Source organism: Aristolochia californica, unplaced genomic scaffold (assembly GCF_029961685.1).
Source record: "Aristolochia californica isolate CCGP_79_NKW_82.1479 unplaced genomic scaffold, dmAriCali1.0.hap1 SCAF_12, whole genome shotgun sequence".
NCBI classification, from domain to species: Eukaryota; Viridiplantae; Streptophyta; class Magnoliopsida; order Piperales; family Aristolochiaceae; genus Aristolochia; species Aristolochia californica.
In genome coordinates this window covers 22,613,025-22,623,898 of record NW_027181793.1, presented here as the reverse complement: position 1 = coordinate 22,623,898, position 10,874 = coordinate 22,613,025, and the positions used below count along the sequence as shown (strand labels likewise).

The following is a 10,874-nucleotide window of genomic DNA, read 5'->3' as shown; positions in this document are numbered from 1 at the left end:
ATAGATTGGCTCATCCCTTTAAATGATAATGGAAGATGCTATTTGATCTATCCACTTTTTATTTAGAACCTGAACCACCTGTGATTACACGAGCTCCAAATCGTGAAAGCGGTGATACAGCAAAAATGGAGAAGGATCCGCTTGGAGCATGCCTTTCCCCGCACAGCACGGCATGGATGATGAGAGGTGACTGGGAAGAGCTGCAGTACACAGTAGAGGGAGACACCTGTAGTTCCAGACATCTGTGCCTGCCGGTGGAGCCACCCTTCTCCCGCCTTCCTCATTTCTAGTTTGACAATGATAAATGAAGGAAAAATCCAATGGTAGGTGGGGAGGCTCGTCTCCCTTCTCCGTTGACAGAAAGGGACTGAGGAGAACATCAAGGGGCCACCCACTCCTGCCTTTCTCCTCTCTTGTTAGCGACAATAAAATAAAAAAAAATAAAAAATCAAAGGTGGGTGGGAGGCAGGTTGGCGGTCTTCCCTCCTCTCCGGCTCATATCTATGAAACAGAATTGAAGCTTTTACTTATTTTACCATGTAAGTCCACACATTGTAGATTGATCTTTTTACATATGAGGTGAAGGTTCACTCACATATAGGGTAGGGTTAAGAAACTCTTAGATATGGGATTGGAAGTGTGGCAATTTGAACTTTCTATCGCATGGATTGAATCCTTTTGATCTTCTGTCAGCTTATATTAGTGTATGTTGTCGACTCTTTTTTTACTTCTGATCTTCTTCTCTTTGCACAATGTGGTTGACTCCTTCAACTCAGAACCTACTGTTATGAGTGGTTAACTCCTTTGGGCTTTGGTACTTAAAAGACTTTAATTATGAGGAGAGAGGCTTTAAACTGTGAGTGAAACTCTTCAGAATGATGGAGGCAGGTGAACTTCATTTACAAGCTCTTGGTCGTGGGGTTTGGAGGGAGTTTCTGGAGTAATAATTGCTTCTGGGTGGATCATTCCAGTTTCCCAGAGGAATTCGGGGCCAGTAAATGTCGAAGAAATCTTCTGCTTCTAAGCTTTTCGCATTTTTAATGTCGAAGAAATGTTCCGTTCGACGAAAAGGTGAAGCAGCAGGACTCAAAGAACAGTTGTGCCATGTGAATGTACTCCACTCGCTAATCCAAGTATCCAACTGCCATTGCTCCGTTCATTACAAAAAAATTCCCCCCAATAATATACAATTCTCAGTGATCTCGTCTTGCATTGGCTTAATCGTTATCAGGAAGAGAAGAAACTGATAAAGAAAGCAAGACTTGTCTTCTTCTTTTTTTTTTTACCTGCGAATAAACCATCACCGCTGAAGCGTCTCTGAGGCAGTTAACATTTTTAAAGAAGCCTGTTTCCCGTTTCCGAAGGAGTTCTGCGCCGACCCAAGACTATTCCTTGCTTGAACATAAAGCTAGCAAGGAAGATCTGCCTTTTGCGGGAAGTTTCAAAAGATTGAAGAGGTACGTTACATGAGCTGCAGCTTTTCCTCTCCCATCGTGTACAGTGGAAAATTAATGGAAGAATGAGAGTGGCAGATGCAACGTCTTATCTTCATTTTGCGAAAATATCATTAATTATCAACCATGGGAGAAATTTTGAGAACCCACTTCAACATTCTCTACATGTAATAGTCCAAAGTAAAATATGTAAGAAAGGGCATCCGTGCTGCCCTTTCTTTGTTTACCATGAGAACCAAAACTCACTGCGAAGTCATATCAGACAGCAATATGCAGCAGTAAGTAAGTCGATAGGCCCCGGTATTAATTACAGACAAGCAAGAGCAGATCTAGAGAGAAGAAAGCCTTTTAAACATACTTTTCAATTAAGCAGGCCAAAGACGAGGCCGGTTTTTTCGTATAAAAGTGGCTACGATTCTGGGCATGTTTACAGGGATGCAATGTGGACGCGTAGCAGGTTCTGAGCTCCAAAAAGGTTTGGACTTCAGAAACTAGAAAATTATTGTTGACCCGGAGAAGGACGTTGGTGTGTAATGTAAGACAGCAAAGCAAAAAGGAGCTTAGTCGCCGGCAAATGTCACGGAGTCACGTCCATTACCAGGTAAAACTGTGCTGCTACTGTTGCCGTCTCTCCCCACATCCTCGCTTCATTTCAAAGGGGAAGAAGAAAGAAACCAGAGCAATTAGAGAAACGAGACCTCAGCTAGGAAATCTACCAAACAGCTGAAATGCATTGTCTTTCCTACATTGAAGTAGAAATGAGACGTGGGAGTCCAATAATTAGAGAGAGCTGGCACCTGGGTCCCAACCCTTTTTTTAAAAGGGCATTGTTGTAATTGTGAGGTTTAGGGTTACCCTATTAAATCTGATCTGGATCAAAGCTAATCATTTTACCATTTTTATGCGGATTTGGTTTTAATAAGATTGGTTGAAATGGTATCCGATTCCAGATAGGTCCGGCCCACTTTTCCATGATTAAAATGGGCCCCAGATGTCTTAAGTAGATTTGCTGTCTGCTGATTGACGCTCCTGGGCTTTCATTATAGAAGACCACCTGTAAGCTGGACACTCCCTCTAATTCTAACCTTGCTACTGTTTAATTATTATTTTTGACCGTTTTTTTATTTCAGCTTTTTTTTCTCTCTTCCTTTTCGACCTCGTGATGCCTCCTCCTCACTCCTGTTTCTACCCCTTCTATCCTACCATAATAGCTCATCTTTTTCTCTTCGTTCTCTCTCTCTCTCTCTCTCTCTCTCTCTCCGGCAGGTACGCATGGCTACTCGCCGGAAAACTGCCAGTTTTCCTCTTAGAGAACCGCCATTATAAGCCCTGATAAAGATCAGCTTTCCCTCTTTCTCTGCGACGCCCTTCAATGGCATTTAATCCTTTTGTACTCTTCTTCCTTCTCTTGTTTTCTTTGTGTAATCGAGTCAACTCCGAGCCTACAGAGGATAAACAAGCGCTCCTTGCTTTCCTCTCCCAAATCCCTCACGAGAATCGTCTCCAATGGAATTCCTCGGCCTCGGCCTGCAGCTGGGTCGGCGTCCAGTGCGACGCCAATCAGTCCCATGTTGTCTCCCTTCGTCTCCCTGGCGTTGGTCTCGTTGGTCGGATTTCTACCGGCACAATTGGACGTCTGACTGAACTCCGTGTTCTCAGTCTCCGTTCAAATCACCTTGCTGGTAGCCTCCCTTCGGATTTTTCTAATCTCAAACTTCTCCGAAGTCTTTACCTCCAGAACAATCTCTTGTCGGGGGATTTCCCCATTTCTCTCTCCCAATTGACTCGACTAACCCGGCTAGACCTATCTTTTAACAACTTCTCTGGAGAAATACCCTTCTCTGTCAATAATCTAACCCGTTTGACAGGTCTTCTCCTGCAAAACAACAGTTTCTCCGGTAAGCTCCCTAGCATCAGTGTCCCGGAATTAGACACCTTCAGCGTTTCGAATAACAATCTCAACGGGTCTATCCCACAAGCCCTCAGCAGATTCCCGGCATCGTCCTTCGCAGGCAACATTAATCTATGCGGTGGACCTTTGACTCCTTGCAGCCCTTTCTTCCCTCCCGTCCCATCCCCCTCGACGATTACGCCACCGACCCCTGTTGGTAAAAAGTCCAAGAAGCTCTCTACGGCGGCTATTATCGCAATATCCGTCGCGTCGGCTGCGGTTTTACTTGCTCTGCTCTTGATTCTCTTGCTATGCTTCCTTTGTCGTCGACAACGAGGGGCCTCGGCAAAGGCGCCAAAGGCGGCGGCGCGGGCGGTCCCTGTGGCTGAGACAGGTACATCTTCTTCAAAAGACGAAATTGGGTCAGGGGCGACTGAGGGAGAGAGAAACAAACTAGTATTCTTCGACGGTGGTCTTTATAGCTTCGATTTGGAAGATCTATTGCGAGCTTCGGCGGAGGTTTTGGGGAAAGGAAGTGTTGGGACTTCGTATAAGGCGGTTTTGGAGGAAGGCACCACAGTGGTGGTTAAGAGACTGAAAGATGTAACTGTTGCGAAGAGGGAATTCGAAACGCAAATGGAGGTACTGGGAAAGGTGAAACACGAAAATGTCGTTTCTTTACGGGCATTTTACTACTCCAAAGACGAGAAGCTGCTTGTGTCTGATTTCATGGCTGCCGGAAGCTTATCTGCGCTTTTGCATGGTATATTCTCTCATCCCTCAAATTTTCAGGACATTTATTTCATTGTTAAACGACATTTCTCTCTATCTAGCTTCTGAAGAAATCTTCAGCTGTTTTAGTGTCGTAGCCATGGATTGGGGATTTTCTCTGATAAGGTTAGAACAGACAATTTTTACTTTAGTTATCTAGGGCATTTTTTTTTTCCTGTCATAAAACGCAAAACCCGGGAAGGCTAGGTGGGCGGTGGAGCCATGGCGTTGAACTACCTTGGCGAGAAATTCTCAGGGTTTGAATACTTTAACCCTCAATTTTGTCGTTTGAATTTTACAAGTTTTGGGAAAAATCAGATGAGACTGTGCCCAGCTACTCTATGCCGGACCGGACGGTTGTGGAAGGAGTCCTGGTGAACTAGAATATTCAGTTCCCTTCTCGCCTGCGACAAATATGCCCTCCATTGATCCGCGTAAACCATGGCAAGAATTGGTTTCGTCAGACTCCCGAGGAATAGTTTTTTTAGTCCGGCTTTTTAAAAAAAATTATTGCTTACTCGTTCTTTCACTCACGCAGCGATTGAGGATTTGAGGTAACAGACACTTCATTAGGTCATATGCGTGTAAAAGTAGGGTTCTTCTTGCCTTCCTTGTGATCGAAAGGTTGAAGTAGATGATCAGATTCCCTGAGTAAAGCATTTTTTCTATTATCGTGTTAAATTATGACAAGCTGACTCTTTCGATTTTGATCGTGGAAAATGACCCTAGCTGACTAATGAGCAAAGTTCGCGATGGGCTCCTTCCATCGTTTTCAGTCAATTTGTTTGAACTGATTCCTTTTTTCCCCATGATTTCTCTGTTCATACTTTGAATTATGCCAGAAACGGAATTTTTTTATGAAAAGATATCTGAAATGGATGATCACACCTGCTTCTGTTTTTTTCCTCTTTGCTTTTATTGTGAAGTAATGTTTGAACTGGAAAGAGAGTGAAATTAACAATTTGTTCGGCGGCCGGCGAATCTGTTCAGGGAGTCGAGGTTCAGGGCGCACCCCTCTGGACTGGGACAACCGGATGAAAATCGCTATAGCTGCAGGCCGGGGTGTCGCCCACCTTCACCTGGTGGGTAAGATCGTGCACGGCAACATAAAGGCCTCCAACGTCCTCCTCCGGCCGGACACGGAGGCCGCCGTCTCCGATTTCGGGCTGAATCAGCTGTTTGGGCAGACAACCCCTCCAAACCGGGTGGCGGGTTACCGTGCCCCGGAGGTGGCGGAGACCCGGAAGGTGACGTTCAAGTCGGATGTGTACAGCTTCGGGGTATTGCTGCTGGAGCTATTGACGGGGAAGGCACCGAACCAGGCATCGCTGGGCGACGAAGGGATCGACTTGCCGCGATGGGTGCAGTCAGTTGTTCGGGAGGAGTGGACGGCGGAGGTATTCGACGTGGAGCTAATGAGATACCAGAACATCGAGGAGGAAATGGTGCAGCTGCTGCAGATTGCTATGGCTTGCGTCTCCACCGTCCCGGACCAACGGCCTCACATCCAGGAGGTAGTGCGGATGATGGAAGACATGAATCGGAACGAGACTGATGATGGCTTACGACAGTCGTCCGATGACCCTTCCAAAGGTGGTTCAGACGGTCACACCCCTCCCACAGCACCCACTCCATGAATCTCTATTGCTATTTGCTCACAAAAACAGACGAAAAGGAGAAAGTGTAAAATATAAAAGAAGAGGTGGCAGCCTGCGTGTGTCCATTCGTCTACAAAATTGATTTTTTTTTCTTTATTGATTTTTTTTGGGGGTTATTTCACCTGTTTTTAATGGGATTTGATGATGAATTGTTTGGGGCATTTGATGTTAGCCCTTGTTCACTGTAGTAATTCATCTGTGAAGAAGATTGATGAAGAATCCAAAAGTAAAGATCCAATGAAAATTAACACACTGGATGATTGAAGGCGAGTCAAACCACCAAATTGGTCGTGATGGAGGCGCTACGCTGACCAAAAGCCTACTCCATACTTCAATTTGTTTTCTTCTCTTGGGTTATTATTTTTAAGGCTCCTCTGACATGGACAGCTGTTGTCACAGATACACAGCACTAGGATCCACACTCGCGTGGCCCTGCGCTCTTCCGTTTTGGCGCGCTTCGGCCTCTTTCCCGAAATCATGCCTCCTCTCCGCCCCTTCCTTCCCACAAGCCATCCACCGCCACTCGACTTCTGTCTCAGTAGAGACACGTCCTTGTACAACTCGAGGGAGGCGAGAGGGAGCTCAGTGGCCCCAGCCACGTGAAGGGTACTCATCAGAGAAGAAAAGCAGTGACCGAAAGTGACTTTTTTTTTTCTGCTGCTGCTGCTGTTGCTGCTGCTTTCTTATTTTTTACTCCTATCTCTGCCCTGCTTAGTTTAACAAATATGGATGACTTCTCATGCGAGACAAATATGGTTTAGGTTAACAGACGAAACCGCTCCTCTGTCTCTTCTCTTGAAAGAGGAGGCCTCAAAGGCCAAAGAACGGAGTAGCTTCGAACATAATCCGATGGCGTGTCTCACGTTTGAACTTCTTTGGAAGTGAATCCCATGTGCTGCAAACGTGAGAAAAGGTAGCATAATCCATTACGGGGCTGCTGTTGGTCCTGGTGAAGAGGAAACTGAGAGCCTCGAACAGATTTTATGTGTACCAAACCCATACTGTTGGAAGGATTTAATTGATCACCAATGTAATGAATTTTGGCTCTGTATCGATGATGATGAAGAGGATGAAGAGAAAGCTTCTACCACAAAAAATAAAATAAAATAAAATTGTAAACAATAATTGAAGTACCACTGGTTGTACTTGAAGCATTGTGGCGTGCCTCCAATTAAGTTATTTGTGCTTCATTTTTTATGACTCTGCACATGCAACTTCCATATCTTGTATGAAACATGATAAATTTTCTAGTTTGTAGTCAGTTTTTTTTTTTTTTTTTTTTGTTTCTTCACAGGCACATGCAAGTTAATCTCATTTGCAACTTAGAATTATTGTATGACATGTGTGGTAGAAAATCCTATTTAACAAGCATGGTGTTCTTAACATATCTCACATGGAAAACCATGGTCAATGAATTTCAAACGGTCGAAAACTGTAAGATCAATTCACCTGAAGACAATGATTCATCATCCTGAGATACAAGGAATTTCATGGTTGAAGCCTGCAGAATGACAAGAAATAACGGGTTTTTTTTCCTCAATGAAAGAAAGCAAAAGTTTTAGCTTAATTCAAGAGGATGGAGGTTCCCCCAACCAGCAAAAAACCAATGAGGCAATCTGATCGTAACTGTTGTCATAACTTGCATAGAGTCAAACTGGGTACCATGATTCACCACCAAACACAGAAGGCGACTTTGAGGAATGAGAAAACTTTCTTCGGCTTTTATTCCAAGTAGAAAGCAAGTGAAAGATCTTCTCCCTATGTCATAGGTTAAATGGAGCTTATTCTCTTTAAATACAGCGGCCTTTTTGAACCATTGTGGTACTGCTCTCCTAAGCTTTCTGATATGGCACGGATCGACAATGACAATGTGTTATTCAGTGAACCAGCCTTTGTGATTGTGAGCCATTAAGGGACTTTCCTGCAATGCCACACTTTACGAAGCCTCTCCTAAGCCTTCTGATATAGTGATGTCTCAACTTCGGGATGAATTGACCAAATTAGGACAATCTGATCTCTTGGTACTCCTAGTTCTTCAAATCTCCAACAAGTTTTTAATATTGAATCTTTCAGATAAGAGTTATAAGCCACAGTATAGAGAATCCTACAGTGATCAAGATTCTAGGAACTATAGATAAGTGGTGGCATCAGCTCTTGAATGCAAACACCACTGTATTTCTCCATAATCATGCTTTCCCCCTTCCAGTCTCACTTCCTCGACTCTGAAATAGTCAGTTGCCGTACATCTCAACAAATCACCTGGATTTCATCATAAGTTGATCAATCAAGAGTTGCAGCATCGTGATAGACCTATCCTGCCATTTTTGCACTTTTTTTTGTGTGAAATCCAAGCTTTCACACTAAAGGACTCCTAAAATTGTTTGTTGCACAGGTTGCAATAGCTAGAAGGATAAACTGTGGGGTAAGAGTAAAATTTCTTGCCCAATATTGTCCTCCAGTATAATTAGACAGAGAGAACTTATCCCCTTCACGTCAAATTATATATCAAGGTCCCATAATCTTTTATCATGGCTAGGACCTATCACTTGCAATCAATGCATGCTATCGACCCTGGGCAAGAAGAATTCACTGTTGTGACTCCCATTAACTTTCATTATCTGTTGCCTTCCTTATTTAAGCTCCACTTTCCAGCAGCAACAAATGCTCAGAGCCTCAGATACAAGTTTTAATTAATATATCACCTGAAAGAAGGCTACCCACATAACAGTAATGCTCCATATTTACCCTGGCACTGACCATTTAGCAAGTTCCTGAAAATTTTCATACCATCATCCATCACTACATCAAAGCTGCAAGCAGGTAACAGACGAGTTAAAACAACTTTTTCAGGCTCCAACATTACCTTTGGCCTTTCCTTTCCTCCACCATGTACAGTACATGCAGAAATCACTGTATTGTACAACTCTACTTCTAATGGCATAGATTCAGCTATCTTCTCGGCTGATTTTGCTTTTCCACATTCTGCATAAATTTTGGCAAGAGAACTAACGACACAAAGGCAACCAGACAGCTCATGTCTAGTAATATATCCATGGGTGGCCTTCCCGATTGATATAAAACCCAATTCCAAGCAAGCTAAAAGCACACTAATGATGCTTGCATTGTTGGGACTAAATCCCGCCTCTTGCATTTCTCGGAAATACTGAATTGCTTCGTATGCACATCCATTTTGAGCTAAGCCAGAGATGAGCGTAGTCCATGTGTATAAATTAGGCTTCACCCCTGCAGATTGCATTTCTCTGAACAGATCTTTCGCTGCAGTGGGTCGTCTATTTCTGAAGAATCCAAAAATCACAGAATTCCAAGAAATCACATTGGGCGGAACCCCTTCTAATTGCATTTCATAGAACAATTTCAAAGCTTCTCCACTCAGACCAGCTTGTGCATAAGTAGCAATTATCGTGTTCCACACGACCTGATCTTTTTGTGAAGAAAAATCAAAGACACATCTAGCATCATCTATCTTCCGAAATTTCGCATACATGTCTATAAGGCTACTAGCAACAACTACATCTGGTTCAATGTTGTGTCTAAAAGAATAGCCGTGCCCACATTTACCAAGCTCTAAGCACCCAGTATAAGTGCAGGCAGACAATATAGATGACAGTGTCACAGAATCATATCTCAATTTTTCAGAAATCATTCTTTGACACATATAAAATGCTTTATCAAGTTGCCCATGTTGCACATATCCTGAAATTATCAGGTTAAAAGTTACAATGTCCCTGTCAAACATCATACGAAAAACAAGCTCTGCATCTTCCATCATACCGATCTTTGAATAAAAGTTGATCAGAGAGGCCCCTAAGATATTGTCCAATTCTAAGCCTCCCACAACTGCAATTGCATGGGCTTGTCTACCTTCATCCAAAGATCCTAAATTTGCACAGGCTGAAAGGAAGCTTGAAATAGTGACTCTTGTAGGTTGCACACCTTCAACTCTCATATGATAGAATATATCCATTCCGTCCTCGTTCATCCCATTCTGGACAAAACAAACGATCATTGAGTTCCAAGAAACAAGACTCCTGTCGGGAATTTCATCAAACACCCTTCTCGCATCTTCCATAATTCCACATTTCCCGTACACATCAAGAAGACTGGTTGCAACGAAGACGCAAGAAGTAAACCCCAGCTTCACTACGTACCCATGGACTGCTTTGCCAAACCCAACAAAATTAAGAGCCGAACAAGCCTTTAGAGCATTTGGCAAAATGAAGTTATCCGGAAGGAAGCCACGTTCAAGCATTTCACAAAAACATAGTAGAGCTTTCTCATTAGAGCCTTCTCTACAATGCAAGCCAATGATTGCTGCCCACGAGAAAACGCTCTGTTTGGTCAGCCTTAAAAACAAATCAGAAGCCACTTTTGAAATGCCACATTTTGCGTAGAAAATAACCAGCTTCGTCTCCACAAAAACGTTTTTGTAGAAAAAGGGACCACGTTTGAGGACTTGAGCGTGAATTTGGAGGGCTTGGACGACAGCACGTTGGTATACACAGCATTGAAGAAGCTCCCCGTAAATATCGGGACCGGTTTGAAAATTTGCAGTTTCCATCTGGTTCAGAACGGAGAAGGCTTCTTCAAGAAGACCTTCTCTGCAAAGGTAGGAGATTTGATGAAAGTATGAGGTGTAAGGAGTTGTTGATTTCCGAGCAGTTTCTAGAAGTTTGAGGGAGCGGTTGGCTCTACAGCCAAAAGACTTTCTAAATTTGACAGATTGAAGGGGCCAGAACGATAAATTGGATGGAGGTGGAAGAGAAGCCATGGAAGAAGATGATGGGAAGAAAGGATGATATACTCATCACCAACCACCATAGAAAGTATGGGAGAAGTGGTAAACTCGTAACTGAGTTTTTTTTTTACATCTGCTCATCATGCCCCTCTTGTTCCAAGATTGATGTATTGACTGCTCTTCTTGTTTCTGATATTTGAATGTTTTTATTAGGAATTCAGACAATTACACTGCCATCTTGTTGTTCTTATTTTATATTAATATTTTGTATTGATAAATATAAAGAATTAAAAACAAGTCTGAAGGCTGTGAGCTTTTGATCTGATATCACAACTCATTGGTTG

At 43.2% G+C, this 10,874-nt stretch overlaps 2 protein-coding genes across 2 annotated transcripts; one reads left to right on the top strand and one right to left on the bottom strand.

Annotated features, from left to right (window-relative positions):
• The first annotated feature begins 2,628 nt into the window (after positions 1-2,628).
• LOC137946935 (probable inactive receptor kinase At2g26730) lies at positions 2,629-5,945 on the top strand. Its single transcript, XM_068793221.1, has 2 exons — positions 2,629-4,108; positions 5,107-5,945. Exons 1-2 carry the CDS (start codon positions 2,827-2,829, stop codon positions 5,751-5,753), a joined length of 1,929 nt encoding a protein of 642 aa, XP_068649322.1. The 5' UTR covers positions 2,629-2,826; the 3' UTR covers positions 5,754-5,945.
• A 1,203-nt stretch (positions 5,946-7,148) lies between these two features.
• LOC137946221 (pentatricopeptide repeat-containing protein At5g55740, chloroplastic) lies at positions 7,149-10,606 on the bottom strand. The gene is made up of 2 exons (XM_068792439.1): positions 8,638-10,606; positions 7,149-8,545 (listed from the first exon to the last, which is right to left on the bottom strand). Exons 1-2 carry the CDS (start codon positions 10,561-10,563, stop codon positions 8,516-8,518), a joined length of 1,956 nt encoding a protein of 651 aa, XP_068648540.1. The 5' UTR covers positions 10,564-10,606; the 3' UTR covers positions 7,149-8,515.
• Positions 10,607-10,874: the final 268 nt, after the last annotated feature.

Bases quoted from the DNA above. Each gene is read 5' to 3' on its own strand.
- LOC137946935 (XM_068793221.1), top strand. From the start codon at position 2,827: ATGGCATTTAATCCTTTTGTACTCTTCTTCCTTCTCTTGTTTTCTTTG. The intron at 4,109-5,106 runs GTATATTCTCTC...GAATCTGTTCAG, and splicing joins CTTATCTGCGCTTTTGCATG to GGAGTCGAGGTTCAGGGCGC.
- LOC137946221 (XM_068792439.1), bottom strand. From the start codon at position 10,563: ATGGCTTCTCTTCCACCTCCATCCAATTTATCGTTCTGGCCCCTTCAA. The intron at 8,546-8,637 runs GTAATGTTGGAG...GAAAATTTTCAG, and splicing joins GAGGAAAGGAAAGGCCAAAG to GAACTTGCTAAATGGTCAGT.